Genomic DNA, 16,478 nt, shown 5'->3' on the forward strand with positions numbered 1-16,478 from the left:
TCACATTTAATATAAATCTAAATCTTGATACCTTCAGTTTGCAGGCAGCTCTCAGGGCTGACCGAATGGATCCCAACTGCTGGGAGTCTCTTGGGGAGGCTTACGTGAGCAGAGGTAGCTATGCAGCAGCTCTGAAATCCTTCAGGAAGGCCAGCGAGCTGAACCCAGACCATGTGTACAGCATTTACAGAGCTGCAGCAGTTGAGCAGATTCTAGGCAAATATGAAAATGCTATAGTTACATATCAGCAAATCTTAGAGAAGACAGAAGAGTATGTGCCTGCACTTAAAGGTAATGTGTCTGTATTTTCAATTTTAGATCTTTTTCTCTCTCTAACACTGTAGTAATTCAGTTTTATGGAGAGGTTTTTGGTGTCTGGTATAGGTAGGCCTGCCTGCATGAAATGTACATATTTTTGTATGTTCAGAATGCTGTGATCCACTTGTATGAAAGCCAGTACGTAGTAGCCAGCAAATACTTGAAGAGCTCCTAATATCATTATCCAAAGGAGCAATTATTTCTACTTCAAATAAATACAAAAGGTAATTATTCCTGTAACTACAAGGATGGAGGAGTTTAAAATTTGTGTCGAAAGTCAGCTGATAATGCTGCAATTTCACCTGAGCAATCACACCATGTATGACTAAACAGGCAGTGGAGTCTGTCTGCCTTGTCAAAGAGGTGGGCTGTGCTCATTTTCTGCTGCCCTTGACCATGTATTCGTCAGGTTTTATGAATTTAGTTGCTGGAAGCATAGTATCATAGCAGATAAAAGAATTAACTATACAGATACTGCTTTAACGTGTCTTTTATATGCATTTCTGTTTTTGTATTATTGAATAGTAAGTTTGTTCTACCTCTACTCCGGCATCTCTTTTTAATGTATAACTTCTGGAAAAAAGAAATGATTTGTGCTTTTAGATGGCAGCTTCCTCGTATCTGAGCTTATAACCTTGGGACTTTGTGGTTGAAGTAAATACCTAGTGGGGGCAGGATAAGAGGCTTACAAAACATGATTTCATCAAAGTCATACAGACTGCATTTGTTACAGTGTAATAATCCACAAAGAGAGATGGATGGTTTGGTGTAGATAAGGAGCACAATAGCATGATGAAGGCAGCTTCAGAACTGTGAAAAAAGTACTAAGAATCAGTAAAACTCACATCCAATGACTTATTGCTATTCAGAGTCACTGCTGATACCAGCAAGAGTATAAACCAAACCCAGTCTTCAATTTTCCAGAATTATAAAAATTACAGTATTAGATGCAGGCTTTTTGATAGTTCAATTTATTTCTATATAATGTAAATTCTTGCTTAAATAGGATTAAGTAATGTTGGTTTCAGTCACCTCAGAAAAAAATTCCTGTACTGCCTTGCTGTTTTTTTTTTGTATTTTGTGTGCTTTGATGCTGTTCCTGTATTTGTCACAGGCTTACCATTGCAGAGCAGCTTTCTTCTGAGTGTTCTAATTAATTCCTGAAAACAAACACAAAGTTTTGGTGTTATGCTTTTTTTAGTTAGGCGTATTTTAATATTCAGATTTTGCTACGGTTTATGCCAGTTAGGGAGAGGTAAGAGCAAAGTGTCTCTTACGAGCAGGAAAGTTTCTGTAGGTTTTTGTGCTTTGGCTTAGTACATCTTGGGAATAAAGCAGAACACTATGGCTTTCTCCCATACCATCCCATCTCTTCTAGCAAGCAATGTTAGCAAGCATCTTTTTTCATGAAGGATAACTTTGTCTTACTTTTAGGACTTGGAGAATGCTATCTCATGCTGGCAAGATCAGCCCTTGAGAAGTATCTTGATATGAGGGCTGTGGGTTACATAGAGCAGGCTCTTGAATTTTTTACAAGGTGAGTACTAAATATTCTGTTGTTTAATGTCCACTGGGCTCATGGTTTGGAGAAGAATAAATGTTAAATGTTTGAAAACTTTCAGTTTAGTTAAATAAAATGAATCAGGCTTCTCTTTTAGAAGAAAAAGTTTAGAGAAAATGGTTTGATCAGTGCATTTTAGACTGAGTAAATGGTAACTACAAAATTATTATTGTTGTTATTTTTACTGTTTAAAAGATAGAGTCCTTTGACTTTTACAGACTTTTGAATTTACATACAGTTCTCTTTAGTTGTCATTATGTATATATGGAACTTAAGGGAAGAGATATCAATCAAAAGTGGTAGAGAAAGTGATTGTTCTTTCCTTCCCTCAATTATACTGTTTTACATTTCAGTTAACATGTTAACAATTTTAGTGGCCTAAATTAAACCTTGGAATAACTGCTGTTACAGGAGGAAGTCCACTAGGTTTCTGCAGATGTCTCATGCCATGTGATACAATAGCAAAAAATTAGTAGATAGATAATGGCTAATTTTTTGAACATACTCTCAATCCCCACAAAATTTGGATACTTTGATGTAGTTTCACTTATTTATTTTTTACTTTTTAAACCTAGAGGTTGAGTGGGAAGAAAACTGATTAAAAAAAAAAATACCTAACAACTCACTGATTACTTAAATTGAGTTTGTGCCACTCTTCAGAGTGGCAGACTTTCTGAAAAAAATATTGTGATGCCTGAACAGTTGTTTTGTGGATTTTTTTTAATTATTAAATTACAGGGCAACAAAGCAGCGACCTGATATATCTTCTCTTTGGAAACTGCTTGGCGATACCTGTACTAGTGTGCATGTTATTTCACCAACCAAAGTGAACGTTCAAGTTCTAGGATCCCTTCTGGGTAAAAACGAAAACAAACAGATGCTGAAGAAAAGTGAGCTGCTCAGACTGGGTGGGAGGTAATTTTTTTTATTATTTTTTTTACTGCTAACTGCTTCTACACATCTGTACACACTGCAGAGTCTCAAATATTCTAGACTATATATATTTATTTTAGAAAATGAAACACATGATGATCTTCTGACACATGTATATTTAGTGAAGATTAAAGAAAAAGCAAAGTCTAGTGATTCTTCCAAATTACATTTCTTATTTCAGAGAATGTTCCCTGGGTCACCACAATGGCTCTCAGTGCATCGTCTAGCACCTGCTATTTTCTGTGCTTCTTTCTGCCTCCAGAGTGTGGCTGTGTTGTGCCTGTTATTCAACCATTTATTCAACATAAAATTAAGTGGTTGCAGTAGTTGTTGCCCAATTCTCCTAGGACTACTAATGTCCAAGATAAAACTGTAAGCTTTGTTTGTGTCTCTAATTATTTCTTACAAAACTGTCATTAATTTGAGCCCCACGTATGTGATCTAAATTATATGGAAGAGGGAATTCCTTGTTCCTGGCCCTGGAATCTCATGATAAAAAAATATTTGTAGTTTCTTCGTAGCACCTTCTGTGCTGCTGGATGAGTAAGTTAAGGTGGGCTGAAAATGCTGCTGCTTAGTAAATCTTAACTATTGTGTATAGTCAAGTACTTCCTAGAGAAGTCTGATTAACTTCAGAAATGGATGATGTTTGTTATAATTAAAACATTCATATTGTACCTGACATCACTTTGATATATTACACATCTATCATTTCACAAGTGATGGATAATGCGGACCAGGATAGATTCTGTAAAGATAACTGTCTTAACTGCAAATTATTCAGTTGTCACTGGGTTTCCATTCTTGTCTGGTTTTGTTTGTATTTATGCATATTTGGATGGTTTGGGTTTTTAAACACTTTTGAGTGTTTTTCAGCTTTCTGTTTTTCATGTGGAAAGGCCTAGGATAATACTTGCATGATTCATGTTTCTGTAGGTGTTATGGCAGAGCTTTAAAATTGATTCCTTTGCCTAACATATGGTGTGATCTTGGAATAAATTATTACCGACAAGCAGAGCACCTCACAGCAGTGGGCACTGACATGAATGAGATCAGGGAACTACTAGAGAAGTCTTTACAGGTATTGCCTGTTTTTCTGTTACATTCTTTAAAATCTACCTTGATGCTTGTCTGCTTAACTTCTCTATCTCTAATAAAGCCTAAGTCTCTGAGTAAGCTAGTGCATAATGTCTTAACTTTTGCTATCCTATTGATATAATTTGCATTTGATTTTTTTCCAGTGTCTCAAAAAAGCTGTGAGGCTTGACAGCAAAAATCACCTTTATTGGAATGCACTTGGTGTGGTTGCTTCCTGTAGTGGTAAGTCTTCAGTGAGATCTGTAGCTGCATAATATTCCACATTAGAAGGCAATGCGTGACTAATGTTGTTTACAAAATTCACTTAGATCTAGCTCTCCTTTCATATTCTCTTTTTTTGTCCCGCAGTTATTGGGAATTATGCTCTTGCTCAACATTCGTTCATCAAATCTGTTCAAGCTGAGGAAATCGTAAGTGCTGTAGGCAGCTACCATCTGTTCCAAGTGGGCATTTTAAACTTTTCTTCCCTTCATGCAGTGTTATTCTTTCAGAATACAGCAATAATACCTAGGTTTTGTTTGTTCTGTCTAGAATGTTGTTGCCTGGACCAACCTGGGGGTTTTGTATCTAGCGACTGGAAACATTGAGGTAATTCTTTCCCATTCCTTAAATACAGTTTCCCTTTCCAATTTCTTGGGGGAATATGTGGTTGTGGAAGTGTGAGCAAACAGTAAAGAGCATCTGTCTCAGATTCAAGAAAAATACTTTCTTTGAAAGTCACACAGATTAAGTATTTGTTCTGGACTGGATATGGTTAAGTGAACTTAGGCTAAATTGCTCAAGTTGCTCTCTAAATTACTAGATGGAATAAAAGCTGTTTCTCAGGATGGAGAAGGACTGAGTCAAGTGAATGCACACCAAATTTGACCCAAGAACTCCTTTAGTCACCAACTGAAATCTAGGATTTTGAGTTTCCTGTAGGTAGCTACTTTCTGCTTATCGGTATGTCATATAATTTGCCATGGTTCTTCATAACTTTCAGAGCATCTCTGGAGGAAAATCAGAGTACCTGTTAAGTGAAGTCCAGAGTTCTCTTGCAGCTAAAATAACATGCTATCCTATTGGCTGGTCAGAATTTTGGCAATTTTATTTAATTTACGGGATGGTCAGACTGAGAATTATTTTTAGTAAAAGTAACTTGATACTACAAATTCCTTGCTGCTAAGAGTAATGATACAAGGACTTTTTCTCCTTGTGCCACACTGAGGAAGAAATTCTGAACATATACGGTTGTGTCTTTCCTTCAGGATTTATGTACAGTAATCAGCTTAATAATTTTCAAACCACTAACATGAAAGAAATGTAAATTTCAAAATATGTATCCTCCAGGTGTCTAAATTTAAAATATTAATTATTCTAGCAGTTAATCTAGCCTCTTCCTCAAAACAACAAAACAGTTAATCTAGCTGAGAAGTGTTTTTGGAAGGGAGGGGAACTTTCGATCTTTTAAATAGCTTTTACAATTATTTTTAAGAAGTCTAATCTGCTTTATTTTTCTGGGTAACATGCTATTCTGTATGGTACAGAACTAGTAATGACTTAATTTCATTCATGAAAAGCTCTTCCAGAACTACTGTATGACAATACCTGTGTATATCAAAAGTGTATGCAAGACAGTTTGATAGCCATGTTATCTTTGGTTCTGCAGCAAGCTCATGAAGCCTTCAAAGTAGCCCAGTCTCTGGAACCTTCTTACCTGATGTGTTGGATTGGGCAGGTAAGATGTGAAAAAACAAAACTGTACATTGTTAGAGGAAAAGAGGATTTGGACTTCCTCCTAATTGATGCTTACTCGTGTACCTGTAGGAGTAGAGGGAGCTGCTACTTCCCCTGGGGGAGGATGGAACCCTTTGTTTCCACAGTGCTGTACAGAGAAATCTATTCAGCAGATAACTTTATGTAAATGTTTTTGTGACTGATGTAATTGTGAGTTGTGTAAGAAACTAGCTATTAAAAAGCAATCACTGTTGTTCTCTGAAGCTCGTTATCTAGTGCTCTTAAAGTACCATCTTTATAAGGTGGCAGCTGTTTCCGTTTTTGCTGTATGACTAGTTCATTAAATGGCACTCCTAACTCTCTTCTCAGTTCCCCTCTTTTCCAACTTACTGTTAAAAACAGTAAGTCTTTAATGTACCTGGTGCAAATTCAGCTCTTACTTCCTGGGAGATCCCTTTCTCCACCTACCACTAAGGGCTGGATAGGCTCCCACTGCTATTTGGGCCATCTTGAATAGCACAAAATCCTTGTGACTCATGTTGATGATTCCTATAGGTGCATTCCATGATCCCATGCAGTTGATCTGCTAATATATGGTTGAAGCTGGATTCTAAATAAGGACTGGTGCCATCATGTGTCAAAATTCAGTTCTCATCAAATGTCTTTGTACTGAGGAATGTGAAGTAGCAGCAAAAGTTCTTGAGTATCAAATTGCAATAAAACAGAGACTACCTATTCTACTTTTAAAGCATTTGATTTATTCTTAGAACCATAGAATAGCTTGGGTTGGAATGGAACATAAAACCCACCCAGTCCCAGCCCCCTGCTGTGGGCAGGGTTGCCACCTGCTAGATCAGGCTGCACAGGGCCCCATCCAACCTGGCCTTAAGCATCTCCAGGGATGGGGCATGTGTACCTTCTTGGGGAGCTGTGCCAGGGCCTCACTGCCTTCTAAATAATTTTCTCCTAACATTTAATCTCAATCTTCCCTCTTTTAGTATAAAGCCATTTATAAGTCCCTAAGTCCCTCCCAAGTGTTTCAGTAGCCCCGACTTAGGTGCTGAAAGGCTACTATAAGCTGTCTATGGAACCTTCCATTCTTCAGGATGAGCAGCCCCAACTCTCTCAGCCTTTCTTCACAGGAGAGGAGTAGCAGCCCTGTGAGCATCCTTGTGGCCTATCTCTGCACTCACTCCAACAGGTCCATGCCCTTCATGTGCTATGGGTCCCAGAGTTGAATGCAGTGCTACAGCTGGAATCTCATGAGAGTGGGGTGGGGTTTCTTTGATAGCATAGGAAAATAAAATATTTTCATGTTAAATACCTAGGATATGGCTGAAAGCAATCTGTGCTGAGTTTCTTCTCAATGTCCTTAATTTTGATGTACCTGACTGTAGGAACTTTTGTTTCTCTGAAGGCTCTTGTCGCAGAGGCGATTGGCAGCTATGATACTATGGATCTCTTCAGACACACAACTGAACTTAGTACGCATGTAAGTATAACAGATAGATCCTTAATGTTTAGTCTCTTTACTTAGATCATATAATTTTCAAAAAAACAGGTGTGTCTTGAACACTGGAACAACTAGGCTCCTGTCCTAAATGAGACTGCCTGACTTCATTGTTGCTGTTCTGGGCCTACACTGACGCTCATTTCATTACATGTTTAGTCCCAATAGACAAAGAAACTTTTTTCATAAATTGTGGAAAAACATTTTTGATGTTCCACAGAATTGGACAAAGGCATAAATTGAAGACATAAACAGGAAAGAGCAAGGATACTGCTGTAACCCTGGATTCTAAGGAAGTGGAATACTTTATATTCTCTTAGAACTTTTCTCATTTGTCATTCCTCCACGAGTGCCACCAGTGATATGATAATGTGAGAATTCTTTCTGCCCAAAGGACTAGTTGTAGTTGAGTGTTTGCAGCATATCAGTTTAGTGTTTTATTCTCCTGCTTAACTGTGATGCAGATTTTTATCCTAGACTTTGCCTTAAAACAGAGAATTATTATCATGTCTTAAGTATTTCAGTGTTATTTGGGCAGGTTTAATGATCCTCAATTTACGTGTTTTTTTGTTTGTTTTTAATTATTTCCTGAGACTGAGGGAGCAAAAGGCTATGCCCACTGGGTATGTTCAACACTGCAAGATAAAAGCAACAGAGATACTGAGCAGTATCTGTACAACATCGTTGAAATGAACGCTATTCCAGCAGCCCAGGTTGTTATGAGCAAGTACACAGGTAGGTAGCTGAAATACCTCACTGAACTGGCAAGCCTAAGTAAGTGATGTCTGTACTAGGTCTGGCAAAGACTGATTTGGCCAGACTGGGGAGAGGCTTTTGTGTTGTAAAATAAGCAGACAAATTAGAGTAAAGGGACTACTAAATTAATTTATTATTACTGTTATCACACTGAATGAAAAGGGATGAATTCTGTCATCTTACCAGACTTCATTTCATACACTGAGCAAAGTAAGGAGCTGAGCCTTGTTATATCTGCCACCTGGTGTCTGATATCAGACATCCTTTGAGTATACCTATATGGTACAAATAGATGCTAGCTTTTCTGCCTGTGTTTCGTGTGGTTGAGCATAAGGCTGTTTTTGGATTTTGCTCACCTTCAGAATCTGAAGCACAAAATAGTATTAAACTTAAGTAAGAGACAAAACATTTTCTTGTGCGTGGTTCCTAGTCACTGTGGCCTTCATGCCATCGTAGGCTTGTATGTATCCAGCCCAGAAGACGAATAGAGCAAGTGTGGATTTTCTTTAAACTATATCCTTGATCTTCTATTCTGTTTTTTTTTTTGTATTTTTTTAAGAGCTACAAAATAAGTTGCAAACACTTAAAATGAGAAGTGTAAGAAGATACTTATCTCTAAAATCTCTGTTCTTATGCAGATTGTAGGAAGGGTCTATGTCCCCCTTTCTGATCTGAGGTGAGATGGCAGATAACTTTAGCTGTTGATGTGCATTTCAAATTTGTAATATTGAAAATTTACTGCAATGTTCTACTAGTATTTTACTAGAGTCAGTACAAACAGAACAGTTTCATCTTTCATTACCAAAAAAAAAAAAAGCCTGAAAACTCCTAACCACTGCAAGCCAAAAAACTTAAAATTCAGTATGTCAATACTTTGTCATAAGATTTGAAACATTTTTGAGCTAGCCTGATGTCATGTTCCAGTCTTGGTATTTCTTATTTGCTTGCAGCCTGTCTAAATGATTCCAGTGAGCAATTGACAGAAGCACTTGGCAAAGTGCTTTTTTATATATGCATACACTGTAGCATCAATGTAGCAATGTTTTTCTAATGCTTTTTCATGACTCTTTCTGATTATGTTCTCCAATGTTGTAAATTCTGATTTTCTAGAAAGAAATCCAGATGATGCATCTGCTTTCACAATGCTTGGTTACTTGAATGACTATCTGGAACTAAAAAGACAGGCAAAAGACGCTTATGAGAGGTAAATTATGCATGCTGGAATGCTTATTGACAGAAGCTCCTTGTCCTCATTTTCTGTGCACCAGCTGAAAAGTTTAAGAGTTGATATTCTCAGTTAAGCAGTACATTTCAACTAATTGTACTATAAGGAGTATATGGGAATTTTCTTAAGCAAGTCTGGAAATGCAGAACACAAGTAACTGGGAAAGTAAAGGCATTCCACAGCTATGTATCTTACTAGGAAACTCAGCTAGTTCACTGTGTGGGAGTTAAGTGAGACTTTGGGATTTGTCTTTTTTGGTTGTTGTTCTTTTTAAAGTTTTGTTCTCTATAGTAATTAATGTACTTTTTTTTTTTCTTCTCTCTTCAAATGGTAGAGGGAGGTGATTGAGGAAAATACATGTTTGGAGAGCGTGTTTGCCAATACATTAAACTTGGTAAAAGTAGCTCTGTTTATGCTTTCTGTGTTTATGCATAGAAAGATTTTTGCACTAAAAAACTTGCCTATTCTGCTGTGAGAATTAACGTAAAAATGTGTTAATTATTCTTAATTGTGGTCATTTCAAGGGCTGCTACATTACTAAAAAACTCTGAGGATACTGAGAAATATAATACAGCAATGCAAAACTATGGCAGATCTCTGTGGTAAGTGTCTATTGATATATTATCCCAGCCCCTAACTTTGGATGTAGTGAATGTAGTGGTGCAAAACTTAGTTAAGACTCAATGGTGAAAGTTAGTGATGGAAAACTCATTAAACATTATTCTTTCCTGCCAGACTTGTATAGAATCACCAAGGTTGGTAAAGACCTCTAAGGACATTCAAACCAACCATCCACCTATCAATCACCAGTATTTCCCACTAAACCATGTCCCTCAGTACAACATCTGAACATTTTTTTGAACACCTCCAGGGACTGGGCAGCCTGTTCCAGCACCTGACCACTCTCTCAGAGAGGAAGTACTTCCTAACGTCCAACCTAAATCTCCCCTGGTGCAACTTGAGGCCATTTCTTCCAGCCCTCTCATTACATGGGAGAAGAGGCTGACCCGCACCTCACCTCCCTTCAGGTAGTTGTAGAGGGCAAGGTCTCCTCTGAGCCTCCTCTTCTTCAGACTGAACAGTCTCAGCTCCCTCAGCCACTCCTCATAAGACTCCTCAGCCACTCCAGACCCCTCAGAGCTTCATTGCCCTTCTCTGGACATGCTCCAAAACCTCTATCTTTCTTGTAGTGAGGAGCCCTAAATTGCACACAAAGGTGCAGCCTCACCAGGACTGAGAACAGGGATGATCACTTCTCTGCTCCTGCTGGCAACACTGTTTCTGATACAAACCAGAGTGCCAGTGGCCTTCTTGGCCACCTGGACCCACTGCTGGCTCATGTTCAGCCTAGCATTGACCAATACCCCCAGGTCCATTTCCTATACGCAGTCTTCCAGCCACTCTGCCTCAAGCCTGTAGTATTGGCTGGGATTGTTGTGTCCAAAGTGCAGGACCTAGCACTTTAACTTTTTTGAACTTCGCCCCATTGGCCTCAGCCCAGCAATCCAGCCTGTCCAGATCCCTCTGTAGGACCTTCTTACCCCAAGGCAGATCAACCCTTCATGATAACTTGGCATCACCTGCAAACTTACTGAGGGTACGCTCACTGCCCTCCTTCAGGTCATCAATAAAGATATTGAACAGGTCAGGCCCCAGTACCACCTCCTGCAGAACACCACTTGTGACCTGTCGCCAGCTGCATTTACCACCACTCTCTGGGCCCAGCCCTGCAGACAGTTCTTTACCCAGCGAAGAGTGTACCTGTCCAAGCCATGGACTGCCAGCTTCTCCAGTAGAATAGCGTGGGAGACTGTCTTGAAAGCTTTACTGAAGTCTAGGTAGATTATGCCAACAGCCTTTCCCTCATCCACCAGGTGGGTTACTTGATCATAGAAGGAGATCAGGTTGGTCAAGTAGGACCTGCTTTTCATGAGCCCATGCTGGCTAGGCCTTATCCCCTGCTTGTCTCGCACATGCTGTGTGATCTCCCTCAAGATGATCTGCTCCATAACTTTTTCTGGTACCAAGGTCTGGCTGACAGGCCTGTAGTTCCCCAGATCCTCCTTGTGACTATTCTTGTAGATGGGTCACATTGGCAAGCTTCCAATTCCAAACCAGGAACATTTACAGATGATGGAAAGCAGCTGGCAACTACCTCCGCTAGCTCCCTCAGCACCCTAGGGTGCATCCCACCCAGCATCATGGACTTGTGGCAGTCCAGGTGAAGTAGTAGGTCTCTTAACAGTTTCCATATGTAAACAGAATACTCAACTGTATGGACATCTTCTCTCAACCATAGTGTTGTTGCTACGTCCTTCATAGTAATGATCGTTCTTGTTTTTTTACAGTGCCATTGGTGAGTGTGATAAAGCCATTGAGGTTTATACATCAATACCCCTTACTGAGTTTGATGCCATTATGGGGATAGCACTAGCCTACTTCAAGAAAGGACTCTTAGAAGAAAGTATTAAAGGTAAGCATCTTCCTAATTCAGAGTACTACGGGGCAGTTCTTAAGATGAGTCTTACCCAGTTTTGTTCATCTAACCAACATAACTGTAGTTCAGATTATTTCAGTCTTTCAGTGTACTTGTAGGTACACATTCTCTAGCTATTTTCATCATTCATCTTGACCTGCGGAAATCAGACCCTGTAGCCGGTGAGGATACAGAGCAGGCATGTGTTTATTGGTGACGCGCATACACCCTGGTGCGAGGGGAATCACTCCACCTAACTTGCACACTGTCAGGAGAAATTGTGCTATAGATATAGGTTGAACTAATACATAATCAATAGTTGACAGGAATTCGGATACATATTCATTACATTCCTGAGAGCCCATTAGCATGCAGTCCCTCCCCCCCTTGCATGTGCGTAGTAGGTCATGATGATGAAGGCTCGTAGTCTTCCTCGCTGCAAACTTCTGACCCCGAAGGGGGAGCATCCCCCGAACCAGTTTCAACTTGCCCTGTAGACATCTAATCACCTCCCTGCCAAATGTTTTCAAACTGCTCTCCAGTCTTTATCTTTATGGCCTTCATCCTCCTTGTTATTGCAGACCTAGTGTCTGTGAAAGTGCTTGGAATCCCTTGTTTTCTAACACTCTCTACATAAACTATCTCTATTTGCCCCTTATTTCTACTTTGTGAAGCTACTTTCCCTTTTCTTGCTGTGAGGCCCTTCTCTGTATAACTGCAGGGTCCTGTTCTCACTCTTCAGTCTATTCATAAGAGTGCTAGAACAATTCAAATCTGAGGAAAGCTACATTTCTTTGAGAGTTTAATTCTTATCTGTTAAGCTTTTGTATTCCTAGCTTTTCTTGCTATCATGAAATGTTTTTTTCTGGAAAAATTGCTCCTGGGTAGGAGATTAATGTGATGTTCAAAGCACTTCAGCTTTAGTGATTAATGTAAGTGCTATGTTGTCATGTTCTGTGTTGTTGAGATGGGAGACTCACAAAAAAGTGTGCTGAATTGTCACTGTAGAAGCCTAAGCACTCGCAGTGCAGCAGCCAGCTCAACATTTGAAATAACTATATTTTTAATGGGAATTGTGTGTGCTTGTCTCAAATATTATTTCATAAATATATTATCACAGGGAAATCTTTAAGCTGTTTTCATTTCTTTTTCTAGATATCCTAGTACTACTTGCCAGATTGGTATCCACTTAGTATAACTAAGTAGGCTGTAAACATCCCTACAAATCAGACATTTCCTAGCATACAGCTGCTTCCTAAGGTCTTAGCCAAACTTTTTTTCCGTATTCTACAATATGATTTCAGTTGTGAAAATATAGTGAACCTGAAACAGTAGTACTTCTGTACTAGTATGGTACCTTTCCTGAGGCCTTATAAACATGAGGTTTTTCTTTTCCCATCTACTTCAACTTTGATTCTTTATTTTTCACTAGCCTATGAGAAAGCCTTGTCTGTCGCCAAGTCTGAACAAGATAAAACGCATACCCTGACTGCCTTGGCAATAATAGAGTATAAACGAAACAAAGTTGATGCTGCAAAGACCTTGCTGTTTAAATGGTGAGTAGAGGGAATAACCATCAGTATGCGATGTTCTATTGTCCTACTTAATTCTCAGTTAATTCTTGAGGGGTGTCTCTCAAATGAATCCTGCCAGCTGCAGCAATAAATACCTAGAGCTAGGAAAGGGAACAGAGGACAGTGGGAGAAAAATATCATTCATTGTATCTAGTAGTTCTCCAATAAATGTGAAAATACTGTTGATGTAAGGTTAAACTGCCTCTGATAATGAAGTGAGTGTGGAATAGTGTAACTTGGCACTGGTAATAAAACTAACAGATGGTGGAAACCGCATACAAACTACCTGAAGTTGGAACAAATCTTGATGTGTTGATGTATCTTGATGAAACAGTATTTAATTTCTCAGGACAGTAAGTTTAATTTGTGCTCCAAAATAATGTCTCCTTTCTACCTCTCATTCAACAGCTCATTAAAGGAACCTAGTACAGAAAGTCTGAAGGCTTTGTGTACGCTAGGACTGGTAAAGCAGGATGTTACACTTGCAACAGCAGCCCTAAAGGAATTACTGAAGCATGAGAAAGGGAGTGATGGGATTTATGAAAGGTGCCTTATTGCATCTGCTGTTTATGCACTACAAGGCAGAAACCTGGGGATCCAGAGAGAAGTCTCCAAAGCAATACATAGGTGTGTATTTTGTCATTTTTTTAGATTTCCTTGTTAATTTGTTGCAGCATTCTTGTTTTTAAAAAAAAAAAATCAAGCATGAAAGTCCTTAGGATTTTGGAATTAGTGGGAAGGAATCTTATTTATTGTCTCTGATTAATGGGATCATGTGGCAAAACTTTCATGGCTTGTAAGGGTTTTTCTGTTCTTGTACTGGTGACTTCTTAGATCAGTCCTTCATCACAGACACCAGAGCTCTCAACTTAAAAATGTTTACGACTTTTATTTAATATCAAACAACCTCTGAAGCAGTTCATTCTGTTAGATAAATGCCAATATTTGAAAGTGTTTTGAGTAACCTATGTGTTACAGGAAGTGGGAATTTTAATCAGGGCCTTTAGCAAGGTGCACAATACACTCCCTCCACGTTTTCAGGAACAGTGCATTTCTCAAAACTGCATTTGAAGTTCCTTGGTCCTCAGACTATGAGGACAAGGCCTTGAGTCCTAGAGTTTGCCTGTTTTCTTCCTGTGAATACAGATATATATATAAATATATATATATATAGTTCACTTTATTTCTTTAGCCAGTGATATAACTTCAGTGTTGTGCTGATTGTTCTAAATTATTTGCCATGTCTATTCACAACTGCTCTGGGTTTTCTTTCTAATAGAAGATGATCCATGTGGTATCTATAGAAACTGGGTGCAAGAGTTATGAAAAAGCAGATTCATTTCTCAACCAAAAAGTTTGATATCCTTGTTCTTTTTGCAGTTACCCTGGTAATCCTGCACTTTGGTCTCTTCTGTCTCGACTAATTCCACTGTATACACCACAGAAGGCAAAAGTAAGGGCATTGCTTTAAGAACTGTTTGCATCCTGAGTATACTGTCTCTGTTTTTTAACTGAAAATAAAAACTGATACCTTGCTTCAGTATGTGTATGTTCACTAGTTAATATGATTTTTTTTTATATAAGTAAGCACGTTCTGAGCAATGCATGTACTGAACAAATCATGTATCCAATTATTTGCATCCTTCGTGGGGTAATGGTTCTTTATCTTCTTGAAATCTACTAGAAATGTTCCAATAAGCAAAAGCTAGAGTATATGTAAATAATTTATTTATGTAAGGTTTTAGATATGTATGCAAAATTGAGATAAAAGACTTTATCTGGCTTGAATTTGCCTAGTACAGTCAATTTTACTTATTGCATTATGCACTATTTCTTTGCTGCTTCTGTACTTACTATTAGCTCGTCTCCAAATATATACTCCAGATAAGTAAAAATAAATGTATAGAAAGCTGTTTCTGTATGTAGCTAAAATTTTCAGAAGTTGTGGCTACATTCAGATCTTGAATGTCTCTTCATAATTGTTTACGAAGAGATTTTTAGTATTTTTCTTTCCTAGAACAAACTATGTTACACTAACTTTGTATTTCTGGTTAATATATATTAAAAAAAAAAAAAGATCTTGCCTTACATTGTTTGTAAAATCCACGAATTAGACATATAGCCAATTCTTTTTTTTTTTTTTTTTTTTAATCTTACAGGGGGGAGCTGTGGCAGGAAACATTGCACATGCGCTTGATTTAAGACATGGAAAGGTTTGGCTTCCTCTTAAATTGTAGATTTTACAATTCTTTAAGCAATTTTAAAGTGAATTCCATCTGATCATTTACATTACAATGCTGTCATTCATCTTCCATCTTATAGGATGTCCTACGGAATGTTGCAGTTAATCAATTGGCAGCAGGATGTCACATGTTGGAAGATGAGAGGAACAATCCTCTAAAAAATATTCAGAAGGCAATACACATCTGTCCAGGTACTCAAATACACTAGTGATATTTTACTAATCAGAAGCAGAACTAATGTATTAACAAAATACCTGCTTTTCTTTGATTGTTGTTATTTCTCTTTGTCCATGCATATTTTTGGAAGAATGTTTAAAAACAGAAATTCAAACATTTGATACAAGTTTAGCCTTTGTGAATTCAATCAGATAAGGAAAAAATCCCTGAGTTTTAAGACTTATCTGAAAACCTGGGCAATTTATTACTCCCACAATGGGAGAAGAGAGAAGTATTATTTTGTATGTAAGATAAAAAGGAAAATCACATTTTTCCACAGGGTCAGTATGTTGCACTAAGCAGAAGAGGTTTATTCACCTAGTTTGAGAACTTGAGTATTTTCTATTATGTCATACTCGTTATGAACTGCAGGCAACTGTTCACCTATTGCTAAATGGCCATCTTCAATATGTGTATAAAGTGCAAGTCTGGTGGGGCTTTCAGGACTTCAAACAGTATCTCTTGGAAGTGATAATAATACATAAGACATACAATATACTTCAGTGTGGCCTCAAGATAAAGGAATAAAATAAAGTTAATTACTTTCCTCCAGGTGTACACGAGACTATTATAGCCATTCATAGGTATTATACTTTCTTTTTACTTTAGCAAAGTAAAATCCTCAAGCTGTCTTTCATTTCCTTGACAAAATTAATCATCTTTGGGCTGAAAGCTTAGCTGAATTTCATAGTTTATCTCTGTCTAATTCAGTACATAGGCTGAACTCTACCAGTCAAACAAAGGTATTATACACAAAGGTTTCATATGCACAAAGGTATTATAAACAAAGATTTACTGGGGTAAGTCAGAGTAATGCAGAGCTTGAATTAGCTGACCTTAGAAATACGAACA

General features: G+C 38.1%; 1 protein-coding gene across 2 annotated transcripts in view; it reads left to right on the forward strand.

The window, feature by feature from the left end:
• Positions 1-16,478, forward strand: part of TTC37 (tetratricopeptide repeat domain 37) — a 45,062-nt gene that overhangs the window by 15,205 nt on the left and 13,379 nt on the right. For both annotated transcript variants that reach the window (XM_004949388.5, XM_424706.8), the window contains exons 18-35: positions 38-291; positions 1,753-1,855; positions 2,618-2,794; positions 3,749-3,893; positions 4,054-4,132; positions 4,259-4,320; positions 4,442-4,498; positions 5,559-5,627; positions 7,044-7,118; positions 7,730-7,871; positions 9,003-9,096; positions 9,642-9,719; positions 11,466-11,590; positions 13,026-13,149; positions 13,576-13,794; positions 14,548-14,620; positions 15,327-15,380; positions 15,490-15,601. In XM_004949388.5, the coding sequence (XP_004949445.1) occupies positions 38-291; positions 1,753-1,855; positions 2,618-2,794; positions 3,749-3,893; positions 4,054-4,132; positions 4,259-4,320; positions 4,442-4,498; positions 5,559-5,627; positions 7,044-7,118; positions 7,730-7,871; positions 9,003-9,096; positions 9,642-9,719; positions 11,466-11,590; positions 13,026-13,149; positions 13,576-13,794; positions 14,548-14,620; positions 15,327-15,380; positions 15,490-15,601 (2,042 nt within the window). The remainder of the gene's footprint in view (positions 1-37; positions 292-1,752; positions 1,856-2,617; positions 2,795-3,748; positions 3,894-4,053; positions 4,133-4,258; positions 4,321-4,441; positions 4,499-5,558; positions 5,628-7,043; positions 7,119-7,729; positions 7,872-9,002; positions 9,097-9,641; positions 9,720-11,465; positions 11,591-13,025; positions 13,150-13,575; positions 13,795-14,547; positions 14,621-15,326; positions 15,381-15,489; positions 15,602-16,478) is intronic.

The sequence above is a fragment of the Gallus gallus genome, chromosome Z (genome assembly GCF_016699485.2).
Source record: "Gallus gallus isolate bGalGal1 chromosome Z, bGalGal1.mat.broiler.GRCg7b, whole genome shotgun sequence".
NCBI lineage: Eukaryota > Metazoa > Chordata > Aves > Galliformes > Phasianidae > Gallus > Gallus gallus.